General features: G+C 42.0%; 1 protein-coding gene and 1 pseudogene across 3 annotated transcripts in view; both read left to right on the top strand.

The window, feature by feature from the left end:
- Haus8 (HAUS augmin like complex subunit 8) overlaps positions 1-1975 on the top strand; it is a 21444-nt gene extending 19469 nt beyond the window's left edge. For all 3 annotated transcript variants that reach the window (XM_029480295.1, XM_021170538.2, XM_029480296.1), the window contains one exon: positions 1247-1975. In XM_029480295.1, coding sequence (XP_029336155.1) covers positions 1247-1397 — 151 coding nt within the window. In that variant the 3' untranslated portion in view covers positions 1398-1975. The remainder of the gene's footprint in view (positions 1-1246) is intronic.
- Positions 1976-9287: 7312 nt separating this feature from the next.
- On the top strand, positions 9288-10937 carry LOC110300847 (annotated as a pseudogene).
- Positions 10938-26418: the final 15481 nt, after the last annotated feature.

The following is a 26418-nucleotide window of genomic DNA, read 5'->3' as shown; positions in this document are numbered from 1 at the left end:
TGTGTGTGTGTGTGTGTGTGTGAGAGAGAGAGAGAGAGAGAGAGAGAGAGAGAGAGAGAGAGAGAGAGAAATTGAGATTGATATTTGGGCACATACATGATGCCTGGGTATGAGGGTAGAGGGTACAGGACAGCTTTGAGAGTCAGTTCTCTCTTTCCACTATGTGGGTCCCAGGGATCAAAATAGGCAGGATTGGCAGCAAGCACCTTCACCCACTGAGCCATTTTGTCCACCCCAAGAGAATCTTGCTTTGTCTGCTCTCACAATGCTAAATGTATTTAGAGAGATGGATGCCTAAAGGACTCTGCAGGGACTCTGAAGCATGCTACACCCACAATGTCCTATACAGTAGGTCAGCCATCACTCAATGGACTGGGGTCTTTGTCTTGCTCCCACTATCTGGCCAGGACACAGTTTCCGTGTCTGTATCGGTAGAGCAGATGCACCCAACATCCACATTGTGGCTCATGCCCACAGCCACCTAAAGCCTGTTAAAGTCTATGTGGACTCCTTGGCTAAAGGGATAGACAGAAGGCATGACTATGTAATGATGGACTGATGCTTACCTATTGGGTTCACTCCAACAAGGTCTCCTCACATAAACTTTGCTCCCTGTTGAGGGTGTGGAAGATCCCAGATACCCAGGAGTCTGGGGCAGAATGAAGAAATGCATTCAAGGTTGGCTGCTGCTAGCATTATGGAAAAACTATATACAGGACTCTTGCTTGCTAGGCTTGACAGCAAAGGCCTATCATCTAAGAGGGCTGAGGCAGGAGGATCATCAGTTCAAGATCAGACTGGGGAACTTGGATACTTTCTCAAGAAGTAAAAAGAGGGGGGTCTGGGAATGGAGAAAACTCAGGATTTCTTACTCAGCATGTACTAGATCCTGGATCTGTCTCCAGCAACATGGACACACCGTGCATATGTGGACACATACACATGCCCACCAAGTTTGCAGCCAATTCAAGCATTCTATCCTGCCTTACAACTTTTGCTCACTTCCAAAGACACTTAGGGTTGTAAGATAGCTCAGCAACTAAATCCTGAAGTCCTGAGTTCACTCTCCAGGACTGACATGGAAGGAAAGAACAGATTTTTGTAAGTTGTCCTTTGACCTCCACAGGCAAGCTGTGTGTTTTGTGTACCACACACCAACTCATAGTTTTTTAAAATTGTTTTTCTAAGAGCTCCATTAGAGTTTTGGCTACAAGCAAAATTGTCTCTTCTCTTTTTCTGTCCACAGACTTGTCAGCCAGGTGGTGGAACTTTCCTCCCAGGCCAGTAAAGAAGCCGCTTTGACGAACCAGGAAGTCTGGGAAGAGGCAGAGGGTGCCCTCACCAGCAGCCAGTGGTACTTCAGTCCAGATGCCTGCAGGGATGATAGTCCCTCTTAGGACAGGGTGGGTTACAGCAGGCCCAACCCTTGATTGCCTCAGGCAGCCTGTCCTACCTGAGTATTTCCTAGCTGGCCTTTCTGCTCATTTATGTTTCCTCATGTCTCCTCCTTGTGGACTGAAGGAAGTTTGGTGGTCCAGTATTCTGAAAGGCTTGTGCACTTTGGTTTTGGTTTGCTTTGGTTTTTGTCTTGATGGTGCCATTGAGGTGGGAAGGAAACACCAGTCTTGGCCACACCATCTGCTGGGTTTGGGTTCTAAACTGAGTAAAGAAAGCAAGCTGAGTACAGTGTGATGCGTTTGTTCTGCCCGCTGCTAACTGTGTGTGTGAGACTAGTTAAGCAGCATCCTTGACTTCCACAATGATGGATGCTTCCTGGGACTGGGAACCAATTTACTTCTTCTCCCCCAGGATTATATTGTTAGGGTAAGTTGACATCACAGCAGGTGCTATGCTCAGTTCTCAGGAACCCCAGGAGACTACCAGAAACTGTGATACCTATGGTACTGGCTGGTTTTGTGTGTCAACTTGACACAGGCTGGAGTTATCACAGAAAAAGCTTCAGTTGGAGAAGTGCCTCCATGAGATCCAGCTGTAAGGCATTTTCTCAATTAGTGATCAAGGGGGAGGGCACCTTGTGGGTGGTACCATCTCTGGGCTGGTAGTCTTGGGTTCTATAAGCAAGCAAGCCAGTAAAAAACACCCCTCCATGGCCTCTGCATCAGCTCCTGCTTCCTGCCCTGCTTGAGTTCCAGTCCTGACTTTCTTTGGTGATGNACAACAATGTGGAAGTATAAGCTGAATAAACCCTTTCCTCCCCAACTGCTTCTTGGTCGTGATGTTTTGTCCAGGAAGACACTATGAAATAAACAAAGAGTTTTGGTTTTGTTTTGTTTTGTTTTTTATTATATGATACAGTACCTAGATCACTCTCCTTACCGCTCTCAGTTTAGGAGAACAATTCCCAAGTCTAGGGGTTTGAGATATATATGGAAAGATGTATACACTGGGGCTCTTGAGCCCTGGCTTTACATGATTGCGTAGAGGAAAATGAGTGCTGTCCCAATAAGATTTGCTCAGACAGATGTTTTGAGCAATTACCATAGACAGAAAACAAGATATTCCATCACAAAACCAAATTTACACAAAATCTTTCCATAAATCCAGCCCTAGGAAGGATAATAGATGGAAAATAACAACACAAGGAGGGAAACTACACCCTAGAAAAAGCAAGGAAGTAATCTTTCAACAAACCCCAACAAAGATGGCCACACAAACATGATTCCACATCTAACAACAAAAATAACAGGAAGTAACAATCACTTTTCCTTAATCTCTCTTAACATCAATAGATTCAATTCCCCTAAAAAGGCATAGACTAACAGACTGGATACACAAACAGGACCCAGCATTTTGCTGCGTACAGGAAACCTACCTCAGTGACAAAGACAGACACAACCTCAATAAAAGATTGGAAAATAATTTTCCAAGCAAATGGTCCCAAGAAACCAGCTGGAGTAGCCATTCTAATATCAAATAAAATCAACTTTCAACCAAAAATTATCAAAAAAGATGAGATAGGACACTTCATGCTGGTCAAAAGAAAAACCTACCAAGAGGAACACTCAATTCTGAACATCTGTGCTCCAAGTGCAAGGGCACCAACATACATAAAAGAAACTTTACTAAAGCTCAAAGCACACGTTGCACCTCACACAGTAATAGTGGGAGACTTTAATACCCCACTCTCATTGATGGACAGATCCTGGAAACAGAAATTAAACAGTTATAGTAAAACTCACGGAAGTTATGGACCAAATAGATTAAACATATCTATAGAACATTTCATCCTAAAATAAAAGAATATTAATTTTCCTCAGCACCTCACGGTACCATCTCCAGAGTTGGGTATAAAATCCGGCACAAAATAGGTTTCAACAGATACAAGAAGATTGAAATAATCCCATGCACCACATCAGATCACCACGGACTAAGACTGGTCTTAAATGCCAACAAAAACAACGGAAAGCACACATACACATGCAAGCTGAACAACACTCTGCCCAGTGATAACTTGGTCAAGGAAGAAATAAAGAAAAATTAAAGACTTTAGAATTTAATGAAAATGAAAACACATCATACCAAAACTTATGGGGCACAAGGAAAGCTGTGATAAATGGAAAACTCATAGCTCTAAGTGCCTCCAAAGAAACTGAAGAGAGCTTAACATTAGCCACTTGACAGCACACCTGAAAGCTCTAGAACAAAAAGAAGCAAATACACCCAAGAGGACTACATGGCAGGAAATGATCAAGCTCAATGCTGAAATTAACCAAGTAGAAACAAAAAGCTATACAAAGAATCAGCAAAACTAGGAGCTGGTTCTTTGAGAAAATCAACAAGATATATAAACCCTTAGCCAGACTAACCAGAGGGCACAGAGACAGTATCCAAATTAGTAAAATCAGAAATGAAAAGAGACATAACAAAATATATCTTAAAATAATTATTCTTTTTGTTGAATATTAACAGTTGAAAATATTAAAATCATGTACAAACATGGAAATAGTGATAATTTTTTTCACTGTGCATGAAATTAGCATTTTCTTAATGTTTAACTTCAAAGAGTTTTTGCTATTCTGAAATTTCTAAAGTATACTTACTGATAAAATAATTTCTTTCCTAGAAACACTGATAATCTTTTTTAAGTAAACTGTTTTACAATGTACACAGATATATAATTTTTAAATACTCTCTTACTAAGTCAGGTGGTATCATATAAGGGCTTTTGAATATATTTCCTAATGATTCATTTTTAATATTTTATGCTACTTTACTACGCTTAACTCCCAAAGAATATTTTTTATGTTTTGAAACAATTTAGTATTCATCATTAGATACAGGATCCCCAGTAATGGATAGTATTAAATATTCATTAATGATATTTTTGGGTATGAAAGGATATGAATATAAAAGTTGAACAATTTTTATGTGTTATTTGATACTCAAAATACTCAATATTATTAGTATATTTAATGTGTAAAATGCATTTAAAGAATGAAAAAAATTTAAGAAAAAAAAGACAAAAAAAAAAGAATTCTCAGTACATGGAGCACACACCCTGAGTACTTCCATTCTATTGAAATTGTGTAAAATTAACAATTGAAAGCAGACAGTTCCTTAGTGGGTAGTGGTTCAGTGCCGTGCAACCCTCACAGCTGTCCATTCCAGAACTTGTCCATAGTAGCCCTAGAATACCCATCATTCCAGCCCCTGGCAGCCTGTTCTGTTTCCTGCCTCGGTGGACATTGCTTGTCAGTGGGGTCACACTCAATACACACAAGGTCTGTGCTGGGATATTTCTTTGTTTTAGTCATGCAGACCAGGCTGGCCTAAACTTCTTGTGTAACCAAGGATGTCCTTGTATTCCTGATCCTCCTGCCTCCACTGCCCCAGTGCTGGGGTGACAGGTGCAACCACCTTCAGATTACATTTTGGGGGATGGAACCCAGGACTCTGCATGCTGGGTAGTCACCCTGCCAGCTGAGCAATAGCCACTGTAGACTAGTGCAGGATTCCTACTGTACCTGAGGGCTGTTCCCCTTGTTGTTGGACTGACTTCTGTTAGTTTCACTGTGTTCTGTTTAGTTTGTGTTTCCCTGACCTGTCCATTGATGAGAGTGGGGTATTGAAGTCCCCCACAATTATCGTGTGAGGTCTAATGTATGCTTTTAGCTTTAGTAAAGTTTCTTTTATGAATGTGGGTGCCCTTGCATTTGGAGCATAGATGTTCAGAATTGAAAGTTCTTGGTAGATTTTTTTTCCTTTGATGAGTAGGAAGTCCTTCCTTATCTTTTTTGATGACTTTTGGTTGATATTAGAATGGCTACTCCCACTTGTTTCTTGGGACTATTTGTCTAGAAGATTGATTTCCAGCTCTTTCCTCTGAGGTAGTGTTTGTCTTTGACACTGAGGTATGTTTCCTATATGCAGCAAGATGCCAAGTCCTATTTACGTATCCAGTCTGTTACTATATGTCTTTTCATGGGCAATTGACTCCATTGATGTTAAGAGATATGAAGGAATAGTGATTGTTGCTCCCTGTTATTATTGATGTTAATTTTATGTTTGTCTGGCTATCTTCTTTTGGGTTTGTTGAAAGAAAATTACTTTCTTGCTTTTTCTAGGGTGTAGTTACTCTCCTTGTGTTGGTGTTTTCCATCTACTATCCTTTGTAGGGCTGGATTTGTGGAAAGATATTGTGCAAGTTTGGTTTTGTCCTGGAATATCTTGGTTTCTCCATCTATGGTAATTGAGAGTTTTGCTGGGTATAGTAGTCTGGGTTGGCATTTGTGTTCTCTTAGGGTGTGTATGAGATCTTCCTATAATCTAGCTTTCATAGTCTCTGGTGAGAAGTTTGGTGTAATTGTGATAGGTCTGCCTTTATATGTTACCAGACCTTTTCCCCTTATCACTTTTAATATTCTTTCTTTGTTTAGTGTGTTTGATGTTTTGATTTTTATGTGCCATTAAGAATTCCTTTTCTGGTCCAATCTATTTGGAGTTCTGTAGGCTTCTAATATTAGTAGGGGACTAATATCCAACATATATAAAGAACTCAAGAAGCTGGACTCCAGGAAATCCAATATCCCTATTAAAAATGGGGTATAAAGCTAAACAAAGAATTCTCAACTGAGGAATATCAAATGGCTGAGAAGCACCTGAAAAAAATGTTCAACATCCTTAATCATCAGGGAAATACAAATCAAAACAACCCTGAGATTCAACCTCACTCCAATCAGAATGGCTAAGATCAAAAATTCAGGTGACAGCAGATGCTAGCAAGGATGTGGAGAAAGAGGAACATTCCTCCATTGTTGATGGGATTGCAAGCTGGTACAACCACTCTGGAAATCAGTCTGGCGATTCCTCAGAAAATTGGAGATAGTACTACCAGAAGATCCAGCAATTCCTCTCCTGGGCATATACCTAGAAGATGTTTCAACTTGTAATAAGGACACATGCTCCACTATGTTCATAGCAGCCTTATTTATAATAACCAGAAGCTGGAAAGAACCCAGATGTCCCTCAACAGAGGAATGGATACAGAAAATATGGTACCTTTACACCATGGAGTACTACTCAGCTATTAAAAAGAATGAAATTCTCAGGCAAATGGATGGATCTGGAGCATATCCTCCTGAGTGAGGTCACCCAATCACAAAAGAACTCACATGATATGCACTCACTGCTAAGGGGATATTAGCCCAGAAACTTAGAATACCCAAGATACAATTTGCAAAACACATGAAACTCAAGAAGAAGGAAGACCAAAGTGTAGATACTTCATTCCTCCTTAGAATAGCTCTGGGGACACTTAGCACAATGGAGCTTCCAATCAGTCCCCAGTGTCTCTGCCAATCCCTGACTTACCTTAGAGACAAAAGCAGGACCATTGTCTGATCTAATTACCTTGGGCACTCTGAACCTCTGGAAATTTTCTTCTAATATCTTCTTGGCTACCACAGTAACTGTTTCTTGCTTGGTGGGGAAAGCCTCAATCCATCCAGAGAAAGTATCCGCAAACACTAGAAGGTATTTGTAACCATATTTCCTGGCTTAACTTCTGTAAAATTGACCTCCCAATATACTCCAGGCTGTTTTCTCCAGGGTCTTTTGCCCTGTTTACTCTTGGCTGCATAAGCATTCCATTGCTGGCATACCTTACACTGTTCTACTATCTCTCTGGCCCAGAACCTGAGATCTATTATATATACTGTAGGTCCCTTAACTGTTGGACAAACTTTTTATCCCCTAAATGAGTCCATCTGTGCATTTGGCCTAGTAAGTCTTTTGCTTGCTTTCTGGGGAGAATAGCTTTCTTTCTTGTGTGCGCCATTGTCCTTCCTTCTCTAGGGAGTAGTTGGTATGGTGACTAGCAATCTGAGTCCTTTCTTCTTCTACATATATTTTAAGTGAAGCCATCTCTTAGTTCAGTCCCATTTCCTAGCAGGTGTTTCTTGCAGGCCCATAACCAGGATAGGCTCCTGCATAGCCACTTGATCTGCCTGGTTATTTCTCTGGGACACTGAGTTTCTTCCCTTCTGATGTCCTGGGCAGTGAATAATGCTCACAGTTGCCAGCTTCAGCAGGGCATCCAAGAGATCCAAGATTTCTTGTTTGTTTTTTTGTTTCCTCTGATATGAGCAGTCCCCTCTCTTGACACATAGTCCTGTGGACGTGGGCTGTGGCAAAGGCATACCTGCTATTCATGTAGTTATTAATTTTCTTGCTGGCTCCAAGTTCCAAGACCTTGGTGAGGGCAATTAGCTCCACTTTCTGCTTCAATGTGCCAGGGGGTAGAGGTGCCTGGAGGTGGGGGAGGATAGAGGTTCTTCCCAGATGACATTTGTGCTGTCCACCACAGCAGTATCTGCTTGTCTCTGACCTTTATGGGGAAAACTGCTTCTGTCTGTAAACCAGGTAGCCTCGGCTTTTAGCAGGGGTCAGTCAAAGAGTTCTCTCCTTTTGGGCCAGTTAACTGTGGTCCATCAGGCAGGAAGTGTATCTGGGCCTCCATTTTGAAGAGTATGTCTCGCCCCAACAGAGGATAGGGACAGTCTGGGGTGACCCAAAATGAATGGGATACCGGACTCGTCACTAGGTCCACTGTTCTTCATGACTACATTTTGGTGCCAGTGGTTTCTTGGATCCAAGATCTTTTCTTGGAAATGGGGCCATCGGCTTGGAGGACCGAGTGTTGAGCCCTTGTGTCCACCAAGAATTGAATGGGTTTCCCCTTCACTCTCAGAGTTACCTTGGCTTCAGGGAAGGGATTCAAAAATCCATCTCCCCTAATCACCATCTTTACCCAGGGCTAACACCTTTGTCATTTGGGGGCACTTTTCCCAATGTCTGGAATTTCCTACTTCTAGCTTCCATTTGTTAGGGCATTCTTGGGCCCAGTGGCCTTTCTCTTTGCAATATGTGCACTGGTGCTTTCCTGTCTTCTATTTATTTATTTATTTGATTTTTAAAATTAGTTTTATTATTTAAATGCATTTTATACATCAAACATATTAATAATATTGAGTGTTTTGGGAATCAAATGATACATAAAAATTTGTTCAACTTTTTTTTTTTTTTTTTTTTTTTTTTGAGGCAGGGTTTCTCTGTGTAGCCGTGGCTGTCCTGGAACTCACTTTGTAGACCAGGCTGGCCTTGAACTCAGAAATCTGCCTGCCTCTGCCTCCCAAGTGCTGGGATTAAAGGCATGCACCACCACACCCAGCTTGTTCATATTTATATTCATATATTTATACTCATATTTATATTCAACTTTTATATTCATATCCTTTCATACCCTAAAATATCATTAATAAATATTTAATACTATCCATAACTAAGGATCCTATATCTAATGTTGAATACAAATTGTTTCAAAACATACAAAATATTCTTTGTGAATTAAGCATAGTAAAAGAGCATAAAATATTAAAAGTGAGTCATTAAGAAATATATTCAAAGACCTTATATGATACCACCAGACATAGTGAGAGAGTATTTAAAATGCATTATATATCTGTGTACCTTGTCTAACAATTGGTTTACTTAAGAAAGATTGTCAGTGTTCCTAGGAGAGAAATTATTTTAATAGTAAGTATATTTATTTAAGAAAAAAATCTCATATACCTGAAAGAAAATGTTAGCTAAACATCCTACTACACGGTTCTTACTCATAAATTCCCTTCAGTGTGCTTTCTTTCATGTCTGCAAAAACTATTGTGAGATATAAATGATTCCCCATGTTGTTTACACACTAAAACTTTACTCCTATAGGAATTCTGTCATGTCCTATACAATAATGTTTGGGGCTCCCTTCAACTACCATGGCCTGTAGTAAAACAACTGGTTTTGCCAAACTTAACTGGGCAGGATTTAACTTTAGGTGTCAGACGCAGACAGTTTGCTGCCAGTATGTTTAAGCTGTACAGTTTGGACTCATTTTTCTCATATAATAAAATTCTGTGTACATAAGGAGGCATAATTACATAGAAACTCAATCAAAGTACAGGTCATTTCTTCCAAGATTATGGGTTCTACAAGTGTTAGCTTCAGTGCTTAGGGGAGAATCTGGCTTTGTCTCAGTCCTACAGACAGATTCCAGAAGTATTTTGGGCTATTAGCTACCTCTGTTCTTGGTTGTGGGTGCTTAGGGGAACCCCTGGCTATACAGATAATATAAGGGTCTGTTTAAACAGCGCTGGTTGTGTGACATTGGTAGTCAGTGGTCCTTCAGAAAATGGAAATCCAAGTCCCAGCATTCTGTGTAGAAGAGCAGGTTATACATCTCCTCTTATGCAAAGATGACCCAACCCATTGTCCATAATATTTCTGGTTTCCCTAGTGACCTGGGGCACAAATACCTTTTTTCTGCCCATAGTAATGTTTACACACAAAGGCTTTACCGTATGATTTATATTCATATGGTCTTTCTCCAGTGTGCACTATTTTATGCCATTGAAAATAACTGAAATTTGCAAAGGCTTTATCACATTGGTAGCTTTAAAATGTTTAACTCTAGTATAAACCTTTGCCATAACTCAGTTTTTGAAGGCAAATATTTTGACAGTAATACAGTATGGCTGTCATGGGATATGATTAAAACAGTGACAGTTTTTAAGGAAGGGTCCAGATATGCCTGGCAAACACTATAAGCAGTCTTACAATGAGGTATTGATTTTGCAAACATAAAAATTATCAGTATGGGCCACACTTCTGCTGTGTGCCTCCTACTGGCCTTTGGTGTCAACCCCAATCACCGCTGCCTGGATGGCAGCACACCCATGCATGCGGGTGCCTCCTCGGGCTGAGACTTGGTGTTATGGCACTTGCTGCAGGCAGGCAGGTGACTTGCGTCTGTGTGACCATCAGGGTCGTACACCACGAGATTGGGCTGAGTAGGGTGATAGCCAAGCAGAGCTTGGAGGTGCTGGAGCTGTTGCAATGGTGCTGGACCCACATGTCAGCACTGGTTCAGAGTGGGAGTTGGCGCCCAGTGTGTCCCTGAGTCAGTTGCAAGCTAGCTCTGGACACAGCCTGTGTGGCTCCCTGCCCTCACTAAGGCTGGTCTAGGCAGATCAGAAGATCCCCCCAAAATCCCAGCGTTGGGGTTTGGCCAGCTGAGCAGCCTCCAGCCATTAGCACTGGTAATGGGCATCCCAGTAGTAGACCCCAAGGAGCTGGTACCAACCCAGGATGAGCCTGACCGCACCCTACGACAGCAGTTCTCATACTGTCATGGCCAACCTCCTGTGGAAGGGCCGCCGCTGTACGGTTACTGTACAGCAGCTGAAGAGCCCTGAATCCAGCCCTGATGTGCTATTGGCTAACCTGCACTGCAGCATCCTGCACTACCCTGGCCTGCTGCTGCTGATGGCACTGAGCCCCTCAGAGGACCTGTCCAGACTGAGTCTGCTCTTTGAGCCAGTGTGGCTGGGCTCCCTTTAGTTCCTGCTGCATTCTGTGAGAGTGGATGACGAAGGTCCCCCCAGCCCTGCCAGGTTTGCTGCCCAGCCCTCTGCTGCTCCAGGTGTTGGAGGCCCTGCTGTTCCTGCAGTCCCGTTGCTGGGCCCATGTTGGCCTGACTTCCCATGCTGTTCAGCTTGTGCGGCTAGACCTGGCTAAGGCGAGCCACCTAGAGCACGGGCATCTACTGCACCAGCCCAGACTGCAGCCCAGACTGCAACAAGGCTGCTCCCAGAGAGACCCAAATCCAGGGCTTCCCCCACCCCCTAAACTGTAACTATGGCTACCACTTGAGCTGATCCACTATCTCACACCTCTACAGCTTCTGCACCCTGGCCCAGGAGGTCTTCACCGGAGAGCTGCCCTGGGCTGGAGGAGAGGTGCCTGAGGTGAAGGCTAAGCTGGAGGCAGGCCAGAGTCCGGGCCTGGACCCCTTGCTGCCAGCTGCCTACCAGGCCTTTGTTCAAGCTGAGCTGCGTCTAGAGCCTGCTGACCGCTGGGACAGCTTGAAGAGCATTCAGTACCTGTTGCGAAAGGCCATGGCCAAGGACTCGGCACCCAAGTGGCACCCCACTAGAATGGACAACACTGTCTCCTGTAACCCTGGGTTCTCTGCCAGAGTATTTGTACTGTGAAGGGGCTCCTAGGGCCAGGGCCAGGGCCAGGCTTGGGCTCCCTTTCCCAGACCTTTCTCAGGCTCTGGAGACTCCTGAGATCACAGATCACAGTAGAGGCCAGCAGAATACAGTCTGGGACTCCAGCAGTAGCTGGACTCTAGATAATCTCTCAGCCTCAGCCTCAGCCTCAGCCTCAGCCTCAGCCTCAGCCTCAGCCTCAGCCTCAGCCTCAGCCTCAGCCTCAGCCTCAGCCTCAGCCTCAGCCTCCTCAGTTCCCTCAGCTCCTCCACCTCTCCCAACCTCCCCAGCGTCCCCAGCCCTCAGCCCCAGTCCCAGCCCACACTGTTGCCCTGAGCCCATCTCAATAGTACGGATACCCTTACCCCTTGCTAAACAGGCAACTCTTGCCTCCGGAAGTCTCCCAGCTCCCTCTGCTCCGACCTGTAGTTCCCTGAGCAGCCCTGCTCCCTCCAGGGACCTCCCCTGCACACCAGCCTTCTGGAACCAGCCTCCCTGCTGGGGAGGAAGTTTTGTCAGAATCTAAGCTCCGCAGGGGCAGCTGTGGCACACATGGAGCTATTTGGACCCCCCAGCCCTGGGAGTCCACTCCTACATGCTGACCAACAAAGAGGCTTCAATGCCCAGAGAACTGCTGCCAGGGAAGGCCATAAGTAGAGCACCCAAAAGACCCAGGCTCTGAACCTGCAGGGCAGCTGCTGGCAGTGCCAATCTTTCCTCCTGCAGAAACCTGCTAGTGAGGATCGTGAGCTGACAGAAGGCAGTCTCTTCTTCAGCCTACAGGAGTGAGATAACACAGGCTGTGGTGGGCAGCCCCGGCCCCTCCCTCATCCCTGGACTGAGCCCAGGTCTGTCTCTACCCTCTGTTGCCCAGGATGGATCTGTTGGAGGAGATCATGGCAGAGCTGCAGAATAAATGCCACCTCGAAACCAAGCCCCGGCCGAGTCCCAGTCTTAGCCCAGACTCCTAGGGTGCCCTCCCTGCAGTGTCTCCCTGCAGACACTATCCTGGGCGCCCCCAAAACTTACCCCAACCCTCAATGTTTGCCATCAAAAAAAGAAAAAATTATCAGTATATTTAAATATATACTTATTTACTCTGTTGCATATTTTGAAATATCTGGGGCTAAAATTTCTTCAGAGGGACATTTGTATTAGATTATACATGAGAGTCACATTCCATTTTTTTCTAGAATTTTGACATATTTTTAAATATTGTAGTCTTCACGTTGTTTCTCAAAATATATTACCAGACTATGTATAAAGTATTTTTTAGAAATTATGAAAATGTTTTATGAAAATTTTTATTTTTCAGTGAACACATGCCTGATTTATTTAACACCTTGCTTTCCCACAACCTAAATCACAGAAGGGCATAGATTCACAAGAAACTTAAAAATCTATTTACAATATGAAGCAAAGCTCACATTCTTACCTATAGCCATGAGTTTTGCAGGTTATCATCATGACATCTTTGTAAAGATTCCTCTGGGAAGGATCATATATTGTATAAGTGTTTCACTTTCTTTGTTATGGTTACAAGATATTCCATATTATTTGTAGTCATTGTGAATGGTGCTGCTTGCTCAGCTCCTCTGTGGACAGTGCTGTTTACTCAGTCCCTCTGCAGATGGTGCTGTTTACTCAGTCCCTCTGTGAGTCATTTGTATATAAGAAGGCTACTAATGCTTTTGTTTAATCTATCTAGCCACATCACTGAAGGTGCTTATCAGCTGTAGAAGTTCCCTGGTAAAATTTTGGGGTTTCTTATGTATACTATCATATCATTTACAAGTAACGACAGTGACTTCTTCCTTTTGAATATGTACTCTATTGATATTCAGTTGTTTTATTACTTTAGCTAGAACCTCAGGTACTCTATTGAAGAGATAAGGAGAGAGTGGCTAACGTTGTCTACTCATGTGTGCTACAGTATAGGCTGGCTGTAGGTTTGCTTTATTATATTTTGATATGTCCCTTGTATCTTTGAACACTCCAGGATTTTGATCCTGAAGGGACATTGGATTTTGTGAAAGGCTTTTTTCAGAATCTAAAGACATGTACTTTCTTTAAGTTTTCCTTTAGAAGGTAGATTACACTCACTGATATTCTTAGGATGAATTGTCTCTGAATGTCTGAGATGAAGATCTGATCATGGCAAATGATCTTTTGTGTGTATTCTTGAAATTGATTTGCAAGTATTTTATTGAATATTTTTGTGTCCATATCCATGAGAAAAATTGGTGTCTAATTATTTTTCTTTGTTGAGTTTTTAAGTGGTTTGAATATCATAGTAACTGTGACCCTATAATCTGAATTTGGTAATGTATCTTCTCTTTCCATTTTGTGAAATAATTTGAGTAGTATTGGCATTAGCTCTTCCTTGAAAATCTGGTAGATTTCTGTGCTATAATTTTCTGGCCATGTTGGGATTTTTTTTTTTTTTTTTTTTGGTTTGGAGTCTCATAATGGCTACTTCTATTTCTCTAGGGGTTGGAGGCTAATGCAATTGTTTTATTTGGTTTTGATTTAACTTTGATTTAACTTTTTTTTTTCATTCTTTGTTTTTGCTGATGTGATCTTATTTACTCCCTGTATACTTATGAGTGGAGTTAGCTTTGATTTTTCTTGAAACATCTTCTGTAAGACTGGATTTATAGATCAATAATGTTTAAATTTTACTTTATTATTTACAACATGTTTGGTGATGAGCTTTACTATAGTTGTACTATAGTCATTGAAAGTGTGGCAGTAATCTGGGTTGTTACCTGTGGTCTCTTGGAGTCTGTAGCACAGCTGTCCACCCTTCTAGCTTCTAGTGTCCCCACTGAGAAGTGAGGTATAATTCTCACAGGTCTACCTTTGCATGTTACTTGGTCTTTTTATTTTGCAACTTTTAATATTCTTTCTTTGCTCTGTATACTTAGTATTTTAATCTTTATGTGGCTGGGGAATTTTTTTCTGGTCCAATCTATTGGTGTTCTCTGTGCTTTTTGCACCTTTCTGGGCATCTCACTCTGTAGGTTAGGAATATTTTCTTCCATGATTTTATTGAAAATACCTGGGCTTTTGAGCATGGATTCTTCTTTTTCCTCTATTCCTATTATTTCTATGTTGGTCTTTTTATACCACCATAGATTTCCTGGATGTTTTATGTTACAGATTTTCAGATGTAACATTTTCTTTGATTAAGGTATCCAGTTCTATCATATCTTCAATGGCTATGATTCTCTCTCCCATCTCTTGTGTTGTGTTGAAGCTTGCCTTAGTAATTCCTGTTCACATTTGTAAATGTTTCATTTCCAGTATTCCTTCTATTTCTGCTTTCTTTATTGTTGTATTTCCATTTTCAGGTCTTGAACAGTTTTCCTTCTTTTCTTCATCTGTTCATTTTTTTCTCAGTTTTCTTTAAGGGATTTATTCATTTTCCTCAATTGTTTCTGTTTCTCTGGCCTTTTTTGAAGGATTTATCCATTTCCTCGACTTGTTAGTTTGTGTTTTACTGAAAAATTTAAAAGGGGATTTAAGCATTTCTTTTAAGTTCTATTATCTTCTTATATTTGGTTTTCAGATTTTTTTTTTCTACTTCAGCTACATTGGAATAACCAGGGCCTGCTGTGGTAGGATAGCTATGCTCTGGTGATGAAATATTGCCCTGCCTGTTATTGATTATGTTCTTATACTGTCTGTCATCTAGGAATCTAGGTTTGGAGTGATTTCAGGTCTAGGTGCTGAATTCTTGATAATAGTGGATATTTTGTTACTTGGTATGATGGTTAGTATATTCTTGGGCTAGGGAGTGGCACCATTTGGAGGGGTGGCCTTGTTGGAATAGGTGTGACCTGGTTGGAGTAGGTGTGTCACTGTGGGTGTGGGCATAAGATCCTCACCCTAGTTGCCTGGAAGTCAGTCTTCCACTTCATCTTTGGATGAAGACGTAGAACTATAAGCTCTGCCTGCGCCATGACAGCCCTGGATGCTGCTTTGCTCCCACCTTGATGATAATGGACTGAACCTCTGAACCCGAAGCTAGCCCCAATCAAATGTTTTTTTTTTTTTTTTTTTTTTTATAAGACTTGCCTTGGTCATGGTGTCTGTTCACAGCAGTAAAACCCTAACTAAGACACTTGGTGTCTGTTTCCTTTCTGGATTTTCAGAGAGTGAGTTGACCTGTTTTATTTGTTCATTGATGTGTTCACAGGAAATTCCTCCTTGTGTTGGATGATGGGTAGTAGGCATGATTTAGAGGAAGAAAAGTTAGAGGAATGGGTCTTTGTGATCCATTCGTAAAGAATTCAGAGTGGAAAGAGAGACCACAGTAGGTTTCTGCAGGGCAGCAAGCATGGGGGAATAAAGAGGATGGGAGAGAACCCACATCCCGCCAGAGTTCTGGTGCTCTGGGCAGTTAGATGTGGAGGACTGCCGCGTGCTCTCCATGCAGCCCCAAGTGGGTTTCTAGCTGTGTGAAGCCACAGAACCCTGTCTACAGTGGGGGGGGGGTAGGGGGGTGGGTGGGTGGACAGGGAGCAGTCCAAGGTCTCTGGGCCTCACAGAGGCCAGAGATAACAGGTTCTCAGTCTCCAACATCCCAGATGTTGCTGTATGTCGAGGAAGCACTGAGAACAAAGTGGGGGCCCCAGGGGCAGCTCAGCCAGCCCCTGGGCTGAGAGGAGAAGAGGGCAGGGGGAGAGGGAGTGCTAGGTGGTTCCCACTTGGGCGAGAGTCCTTACTTAGTCCAGTCCGAGGGTGGAGTGCAGGAAGGCCTTCCGGCAGAAGGTTAGACACGGCTCTTTAGAGGAAAGCCTGTTCCATTGTTCAAGCATGGTGGGTCTTGATGAACAGAGACAGTCTATGGTTTTAGAGCTTTATTGTAGAAAGGCAGGGAGAAAGAGAGAAAGACCGGCTATGGCCATGTGGAGAGAAGGGAGAAGGAGGAAGGGAGGGAGAAAAAGTGAGCTAGAGATAAGAATGAGAGGTAAGAGCTTAAGAGAGCAAGGAGGGGCCTAGCAGCTCCTTTTACAGTGGACTGGGCTACCTTGTTGTTGCCATGTAACTGTAGGGAGAAGCATACCTGTCTATTGTCAGGTAAATGTGGGGGTGGAGTCTAGCCAGAATGCCAGGAGCTTGGGACATTGTCTGCATGACTTATAGTCACAGGATTATGGAGTTGGGGGCTCTATGGTGTCAGGCACCTATGTGTCTGGGAGCATGGCTCACTGTTCCATCCCTTGTAGAGTTTCTACTGGGTCTCCAGAGTAAGTCTCCCTTGACCAGAAAACAGGCTGCCTTTCACAGTCCCACAGGTTTCCAGTTACAGAGGGGATGTGGGTGGATTAGATTTCAGAAACAGTAGGAGTAGTATGGGTCTGCCTTCAGACTACGCGTTGCTCTGAGAACAGCAGCCCTTGGGTTAGTAAGGGTACCTGCTGAAGTTAGCATCTGGGATACAACAAAATGAATGGTGGGAAGGAACTTAGAAGATATCCCTTGGAATCCACAGGAAATATGGGCACGGGGGAGGAAGGCTGAAACTGGTGCTCTGTTGCAGTGCTTGGGACAAGACTCTGGAATTGGGTCTAGGGAAACAGAAGGGCAGGCAGTGTGTGGATAGCCTATCTGGCATTCTGACAGGCCTAGTCTATAGTTTAACAGGGCACTGGGGCCAAATTCCTGAACATAACACCAATGGCTTGTGCTGTAAGATCAAGAATTGACAAATGGGACCTCATAAAATCCCAAAGCTTCTTTAAGGCAAAGGACACTGTCAATAAGACAAAATGGCAACCAACAGATTGGGAAAAGATTTACTGACCCTACATCTGAAAGAGGGGAAATATCCAATACATACAAAGAACTCAAGAAGTTAGACTCTAGAGAACCAAATAACCCTATTTAAAAATGGGGTAAAGAGCTAAACAAAGAATTGCCAACTGAGGAATATTGAATGGCTGAATAGCACCTAGAGAAGTGTTCAACATCCTTAGTCATCAGGGAAATGCAAATCAAAACAACCCTGAGATTCCACCTCACAGCAGTCAGAATGGCTAAGATCAAAAACTTAGGTGACAGCAGATGCTGGTGAGGATGTGGAGAAAGAGGAACACTCCTCCATTGCTGATGGGAATGCAAGCTGAAATCAGTTTGGCGGTTCCTCAGAAAATTGGACATAGTATTACCTGAGGACTATACCACTCCTGGGCATATACCCAGAAGATGCTCCAACATGTAATAAGGACACATGTTCTACTGTGTTAATAGCAGCCTTATTTATAATAGTCAGGACCTGGAAAGAACCCAGATATCCTTCAAAAGAGGAATGGATACAGAAAATGTGGTACATTTACACAATGGAGTACTACTCAGCTATTTAAAAAGATGAATTCATGGAGTTCTTAGGCAAATCGATAGACCTAGAAAATATCATCCTGAGTGAGATAACCCAATTGAAAAAGAAAACACATGGTATGCACTCATTGATAAGTGAATACTAGCCCCAAAGCTAAAAATAACCAGGGTACAATTCATAGACCACATGAAACTTAGATGGAGAACTAAATACTTACAGGAGCAAATATGGAGATAAAGTGTAGAGCAAAGACTAAAGGAAAGGCCACCCAGAGACTGTCCTACCTGGGGATTCATCCCATATACAGTTACCAAACACAGATACTATTGTGGATACCAAGAAGCACATGCTGAAAGGCGCCTGATATGGCTGTCTCTTGAGAGGCCCTACCAGAGCTTTACAAATACAGAGGCAGATGTTAGCAGCCAACCATTGGACTGAGCATCGGGTCCCTAATAGAGGAGTTAGAGAAGGGACTGAAGGAATTGAAGGAGTTTGCAACCCCATAGGAAGAACAACAATATCAGCCAACCAGACCCCCCAGCCCCTCAGAACTCATAGGGACTAAGCCAAAAACAAAGCAGTACACATGGCTTCAGCTACATTCATAGCAGAGGATGGCCTTGTCATGCATCAATGGAAGGAGAGGTCCTTGGTCCTATGAAGGCTTGATAGATGCCAGTATAGGGGAATTGAGGGTGGGGAGGTGGGAGTGGGTGGGTGGGTGGGTGGAGTAACACCCTCATAGAAACAGGGGGAGGGATAATGTGATAGCGTGTTTCCGGGAGGGATGAAAACTGGGAAAGGGGATAACATTTGAAATGTAAATATAGAAAATATCCAATAAAAAAGAGATTTTTTTCTAATTCTATCATGTTTAATGTTCCAAATAAATTTTAAAAACTGGTTGAGTGTGTTTTATTTTTAGCTTCAGAAGACATCATTTATATTTAAGAGGAATTTCAATATTATAAATTATTTTGATGACTTTAAAATGTTGATTTTATAATAAATTTTATTAGTTTAATAAAAAAGCAGGTAGTTATGCACATGACACCATGACAATTTTTTCTTCTGTTACCTGCCAATATTTGAGAGTCAGGAAGAAGAATTACACATTAGCTTAGTGTTGCCATTGTGAAAGATGTCTCTCTCTTTTGTCTTTATGCATTGACTGTTTGTCTTTTGACTCATATATATATATATATATATATATACACACATACACATATATATACACACATATATATATACATATATATGTATATATATAATACACATACATACATTATAAGTATTTTGGTGTGGTAGATCTTTTTATAGGGGAATTGAGTCCAATGTTATTGAGATATATTAATAATCAATGATCACTATTTACTAATATTGTCAATAGTGTGTGTGTTTGTGTGTGGTGTGTATGTATGTGTCTGTTTTAATTCCTTTGATTTTGCTGGCATGACACGATTTATTTCCTGTGTTTTCTTGGGTGTGGTTCACTGTATTGGATTGAAATTTTCCTTCTAATATCTTATGTTGGGCTAGATTTGTGGATAGATACCATTTAAATTTGGTTTTGTTATGGAATGTCTAGTTTTCTCCATCTATGGTGATTGAAAGTTAAGCTGGGTATAGTATCCTGAGGTGGCATTTTGTCTGCAAGACATCTGAGGAGGCCAGTCATTCTGGCTTTTAGTGTCTGTTGAGAAGGAGCAATGCTGATATGACTGCCTTTATGTATCGCACTTGGCCTTTTCCCCTTGAAGCTTTTAAGATCCTCTCTTTGTTCTGTAGATTTTGTGTTTTATTACATGGCTGGAGGATTTTCTTTTTGGGTTCAGTCTATTGGTGTTCTGTAAGCTTTTATACATATACAGCTATCTCTTTTTTTAGGTAATGGAAGTTTTCTTGCATGATTTTGTTGGAGTTTTCTGGGATTTTTAACTGGGAGTCTTCTCCCTCTTCTATTCCTATTATTCTTAAGTTTGGTCCTTGTATAAGTTTGGTCCCAAATTTCCAAAAGTTTTGTGTGAGAAACTTTTTAGATTTGGCATTTTCTTCTACAGTGTATTACTTTCTTCTATTGTATATTGCACTCCTGAGATTTCTCTTCCATCTCTTATATTCTGTTGGTGATGTTTGTGCCTGTAGTTTCTCTTTTCTTTCCTAAGTTTTCCATCTTCGGGGTTGCCACATTGCTTTTTCTTTATTGCTTTTATTTCCTTTTTCAGGTTTTGAACAGTTTTATTCATTTCCCCCAACTGTTTGAATATATTTTCCTGTATTTCTGTTAGGGAAATGTTTCCTCTTTAAAGGCCTCTACATATTTCATTGTATTTTACTTTATGTCTTTAAGAGATTTATTTACTTCTTTAATGGTTTCTATCATCTTCATAAGATGAAATTAAAGGTCATTTAAGGAGATCCAAGGCCTTGCTCTTCAGGAGTGTTTGAAAATCAGAGCTGAGTTCTGATGATGCCATATTAGACTGACTTTGTTGGTTGTGTTCCTGTGCTTGCCTTTAGCCATATGGTTATTTCTGGTGTTGGCTGGCCTGGTTGTTTTTGGTAGTAACAGGCTTCTGGGACTGGTTGTCCAAGGTGGCAGCAGGCCTCCCTGTAGGCAGCCAGCCTTGTGGGCCTGGGGATTACAGGTAGAGTTGTTGGACTAGAAGATGGAGCTCAGAAAGGATTGGGCAGATATCAGATTTCACATTTGACCAAAGTATCAATTTGTTTGTCATGTCTTCTGCACCTGAGATTCTGTCTTCCATCTCTTGTATTCTGTTGATGTTGCTTGTGTCTGTAGTTTCTGTTTTCTTACCGAGGATTTTATTCCCAGCATTCCCTCAGTTTGTGTTATCTTTATATCTTCTATTTGCATTTTCAGGGCTTGAACAGTTTGATTCATTTCCTTCCCATTTGATTGTATTTTCCTGTATTTAAAAGATTTATTCAATTCCTATTGAAAGGTCTCTATCATCTGCATAAGAGTTGACTTAAGGTCATTTTCATTTGGTTCAGCTGTGTTAGGATACTCAGAGCTTCCTGTAGCAGGATATCTCTGCTCTGGTGGTGCCATGTTATCCTGGCTGTTATTGGTTGTGTTCTCAGGTTAACCTTTAGCCATCTGGATTTTGCAGTTAGTATAACTTTAGATGATAATTTCATAGTTTACCTTTTGTCTTTTTTAGGGTTTTACTGCCGTGAACAGACACCATGACCAAGGTAACTCTTATTAGGACAACAGTTAATTGGGGCTGGCTTAAATGCTCAGAGGTTCAGTGCATTATAATCAATGCAGGAACATGGCAACATCCAGATAGGCATAGTGCAGGAGGAGCTGAGAGTTCTACATCTTCATCTGAAGGCTGCTAGCAGAATAGTGGCTTTTAGAAAGCTAGGATTAGGATTGTAAAGCCCACATCCACAGTGACATACCTACTTCAACAAGGCCACACCTGCCACTCCCTGGGCCAAGCATATATAAACCATCACACCTTTGTTGGATGGGTGAGGTTTTTTGTTTGGGGTGTGTGTGTGTGTGTGTGTGTGTGTGTGTGTGTGTTGGTTTTTTTCAGGTTTTGGATGATGTTTCCCCATGTTATTTATATTCTGCCTTCTGGCCTGAGTGGTTTGGGCCTCTGGTGACTTGGTTCTTCAGGTCAAGTAAGGTGTCTCCCCTAGTCTCTGCATGCCCTATGGTATTTTGGGTGTTTATCTTGCCTTTGAGGTTTCTAGTACCACCCTAGCCTGGTGTCCCTGGTGCCAACTGGTCTCAGGAAATGCATGTCTAATTGTTGGTCAGACTGGAGCCCAGGAAGTGAGGTGCAGTTTATGGATCTTTGGTTTGTTTTAAGGAAATTTGTCTTTCAAAGGCTTGGGACAAGTTCTTACCTAGTTGTCCCTGATAAGGGCAGGCCTCTGAGAAAGGAGGTAGCATTGTAGAATTGAAAATGGAGCACAGGAGACAGGGTCCTCTTTATTGCTGTTGGGTGTGCTTTAAAGTGACTTGGGGGTACAATTGCTTGGAGCAAGTTCTTACTTTGTTGTCCCTCATGCCAGAAGGCCTCTGGGGAGGCAGGCAGAGTTGTAGGCTGGAAAATGGAACACAGGGGATAAGATGCAGTTTATTGTTCTTGGATGTGCTTGTTGTACCTGGTGCTGACTGACTTCCTGGCAAGCAGGCAAGGTTAGAGGTTAACCTGAGAACACAACCAATAACAGGCAGGATAACATGGCACAAGCAGAGCAGAGCTAGCCTGCCTCAGCAAGGTTGAGGGCCAGATAATGAAGCAAAGGAGACAAGGTGCATTTTATCACAGTTGGGTGTGTTTTAAGGGTAATTACTAATGTACGTCTAATACTTATTTTAGTATAATCCCTAAAGGATCCAAATGAAAGTGTTCTCAAATTCTTTTGATCTTGAAAGGACAAGAAAAGAGCCCTGGGTCCTGTGAACCTGTGAATCTGGAGAAAAGTATATAATTTGAGCCTCAGACAACTCACTAATGTCTTGAGTCAGCAAGTGCCACATGTTTTAAAGAATGACACAATCACATTCTTAATTATACCATAGTCCCTATAAAATTGATTTTCCCTCAATACTTCTAAAGTATTCTACTAAGGGAATAGGAACAATTGGATCCATGTGCAGATAGGAATCAAATACTCAGAGAAGTGAAAGCAAGGGTTCAAGGTTAAGAAGGAAAGTGTTATAAGGGTTAAAATTGACAGAGAGGAGTGGAGTGGAAGGTACTTAGGAAGGTAAAAGAGTGGGAGACCTGGAGTAGAGTCAAGGTAGGGTCTGCAGGGATAGGAAAACCTACAGGAAAAGGGTAAGCAGTAGGGTACAAATGAACAGGCCAAACCTGATGTCATTGTTTTTTGGACTGTCATTGAGTTCTGTTAACCACAACCTGGGTTGGCATAGATTTTGGCCAGACATAAATCCCAGAGTACTGAGTTTCCTACTGTTATCAGATTGGTAGAAAACTGTCCCTTTGAGATGGGATAAGGTTTTCCCTTGCATACTTTATGTTTTGTCTAGTACCAAATGTATAAGAAGCCCAAAGGAGCTAATAGGAGGAAACCCTGTCCCTTAGCTTGAAGTCAATTGATGCTTCAGGTAGGGCCTCCTTGCCTCCTGACAGGTTGGAGTGGGTGATGTGTGATCAGCTACTGGATTTATGAGCTGTGGAGGGGTTGTTGAGGTTTGCAGGCAGGCTTTTCAGTGGGGGCTCTTATCAACATCCAGGTCTTGTTTCTTTGGTAGGCAGTGATGGAAAGGTTTCTGGTTATATGGCGGAAGAAGCAAGACGACAGTTCTGCTGCCTATTCTGGTGAGCTGACAGTACACACTGTTACTCCCCTTCCCTGTTTGGGGGAAGAAGGCAGGGAGACAACAGTGCCTTGTGGCCAGCGAGAAATGGGAGTTCTGAGCTGATACCACATGGAGTTGTGCCAAATATGTACTCTACTTCCTTGAGCACATGGCGCCTATGATTGAGGGGTGCAGTCATAGTCTAAGCAGAAAAAAAGTGGCTATCCATAACAGATTTTTTTTCAGCCTCATCCTTTACTCTTCTCTACCTGCCCTCTGAACACATGACTGAAGTATTCCTGTCTCAAAGATGGCAATGATTTGACCAAGTATGGAGGAGGAGTCAAGAGTTTGGGCTATTGAGGACAGAACTCAGAGGAAGAACATCTTTCTGCTGGTAGATCCCCACATGTACATACAGGAACCAAGAGCCCAGGTAAGCTTAGGAGATCTGGTAGAGCCAGAGTGGAAAGAGCAAGTGAGTGAGTGATGGGATTTTTGTCTCTGACCTCCACTCCTCATGAAGCACACTCAGAAATATGGATTCCTGCCTTGTACTGACTAGAAAAACATAGTTCAAGTACTGGCAATTGGTAGCTCTAAGTCCAGTAAGGAGTTGAGCTAGGAATGTGAAAGGATTTGAATATAGAGGAAGATGTTATACAGAGCACTGGCTCCCCTTCTCATCCCAGTGTCACACTGGATACATTTCTTGTCCTTTTGGGGCATCTGTCTATGCAATGTTATTGTGAGAAAATTTTCAGTATGAAATGCATTAAAGGATTAGTATATATACATACAGAAATATGTGCAAGTCAAAGTCGACAAGTTTTGAGTTTTCAAATCAATAGGACACATGCCAATACATGGGTGCTTTAGTTGAGTGTGATGGTATACTCCTGTAATCCCAGTACTGAGAAGGTAGAGGCAAGAGGACCATGGAGTTAAAAGTCTTTCTCAGTTACCAGTGAGTTTGAAGCCAGATGGGTCTACATGAGACCTGTCTCAAAATGAAAACAAAACAGACAGGAGCTTTAAAGTTACCTCAGAAACTATTATTTCTATTCAGCTGCTAGCATGATCATTTATTTTTAATTTAAAGAAATTCAAATTTATTTATTGATTTAATGTCCACGTACATCAGAAGATGGTATCAGATCCCACGGGACTACAGTTACTCACAGCTGTAACCTGCCATACAAGTGACCTCAGGACCACTGCAAAAGCAGATCTTAACTGCGGGGTCATCTCTCCAGAACTATGTATGGTGACTTTTATCTCTCTTACAGTAGCAGAATCATACCATGCACTTCTTTGTAGTTCTTCACTCTACTGTGTATAGGAGCCACTCCATTAATTCACTTACTCTCTGCTCTATGAATGGACTCATCTACTAATAACAGAAATTAAAATATCCTGACTTTTCCACATGAGAACTCACTGCATATTGCTGCCAGGACTCTTAGTGAGCATATAAGCACATCTTCCATTGTATGGAGGAAAGGAACCACTGGGTCCTATATTCAGCTTGAATAGACATTCTGGAAGCATGTTGAAGGTGCTAAAATATGTATTCTGTTGTCAACAGTGGATGATTTTCACTCTCCACATCCTCACCAATATTTGGTATTATCAGGCCTTTTCATATTGTCATTCTAGTACTCATCTAGAGGCCATTGCTTATAACCTTTACTTGTATTGTCCGGAAAACTAATCACAGTGAATATCTTTCCTAGTCCTCTGTAGATCTTATTTCACACAGGACTTGTTTAAATTGCTCACTCATTTTTAACTTGGCCTGACTTTAACTGGAAATTTATGAGTTCCTTATTTTGTGTGTGTATTCTGCAACTTCTTTACTAAATATGTGTATTGTAAATGTCTTTCTTCACTTACAGATTTGTCTTTTTACTTCTAATGGGGCTTTTTGACAAAGAAAAACTCTTACTTATCAATATTTTCCTTGGTAGTACATTTTATGCCCTGCCTGAGAATTATTTGTAAAAATCAATCAACCAATCAATCAATCAATCAATCAAATAGCCTCAGCTCTGATGCCTGCCAAGAGGCTGGCTCTAACCCAACACACGCAGCTTTGCCTACCTCCAAAGAGGTGGGCCATTACCCAGCACATACAGTTGAGACACTACCCCTACCCCTATACAATCCCCCAGTGTGCAGGGACTCCAGCAGCCTGCTTCCTTCCAGTCCAAACCTACACCAGCAACAATCACGGAGTACCTACAGCTCTGCATACCTGCCAGGAGGCCAGCTCCAACTGCCACCCCTACATACAAACAACTCTGCCTACCACTGAGGTGGCCTGCTCAAACCTGAGACACATATCTTCACCTGTCTTCTGGGGGGCCTGCTTCAATCTAGGACACTCAGCCCTCCAACACCAGAGAGTACTAGATGACAAAAGGCAAGCCCAAAAATATAACCTACAGAAGCCAATGTAATATGGCATCATCAAAATGGAACTCTTCTATGACAGCAAGCACTGGGTATCCTAACACACCTGAAGAGCAAGACTATGACCTTAAATCCCATCTCATGAAGATGATAGAGGCCTTGAAAGAGGATATAAATATTTTCCTTAAAGAAATACAGGGAAACATATTCAAACACATAGAAGCCCCTAAAGAGGAAACAAACAACTTACACAAATACAGGAAAATACAAACAAGCAGGTAAAGCAAATGAATAAAATGGTCCATGATCTAAAAATGGAAATAGAAGCAATAAAGAAAACACAAATAAAGGGAACCCTGGAGATGAAAATCCTATGAAAAAGAACAGGAACTTGACATGCAATCATTACAGTAACACCAACGAGGCAGCTCACAACCATCTTCAAAGCCAATTATAGGCTGTGCAAATCCTCTTGCATCGTCACAGGCTCAGACATGCACACAGCGCACACACATGCATGTAGGCAAGACATACATACACATGAAATAAACATAATTTATCTTTCAATAGTAATGGGCTTAAAGGTATGTAATACACTTATGTACTAAGTTCATTCTTTGAAAGTATACAGTCAGCTGGGCGTGGTGGCGCAGGCTTTTAATCCCAGCACTCGGGAGGCAGAGGCAGGTGAATTTCTGAGTTTGAGGCCAGCCTGGTCTACAAAGTGAGTTCCAGGACAGCCAGGGCTACACAGAGAAACCCTGTCTCAAACAACA

Source organism: Mus caroli, chromosome 8 (genome assembly GCF_900094665.2).
Source record: "Mus caroli chromosome 8, CAROLI_EIJ_v1.1, whole genome shotgun sequence".
NCBI lineage: Eukaryota > Metazoa > Chordata > Mammalia > Rodentia > Muridae > Mus > Mus caroli.
This window is presented reverse-complemented; position numbering and strand designations above follow the sequence as displayed.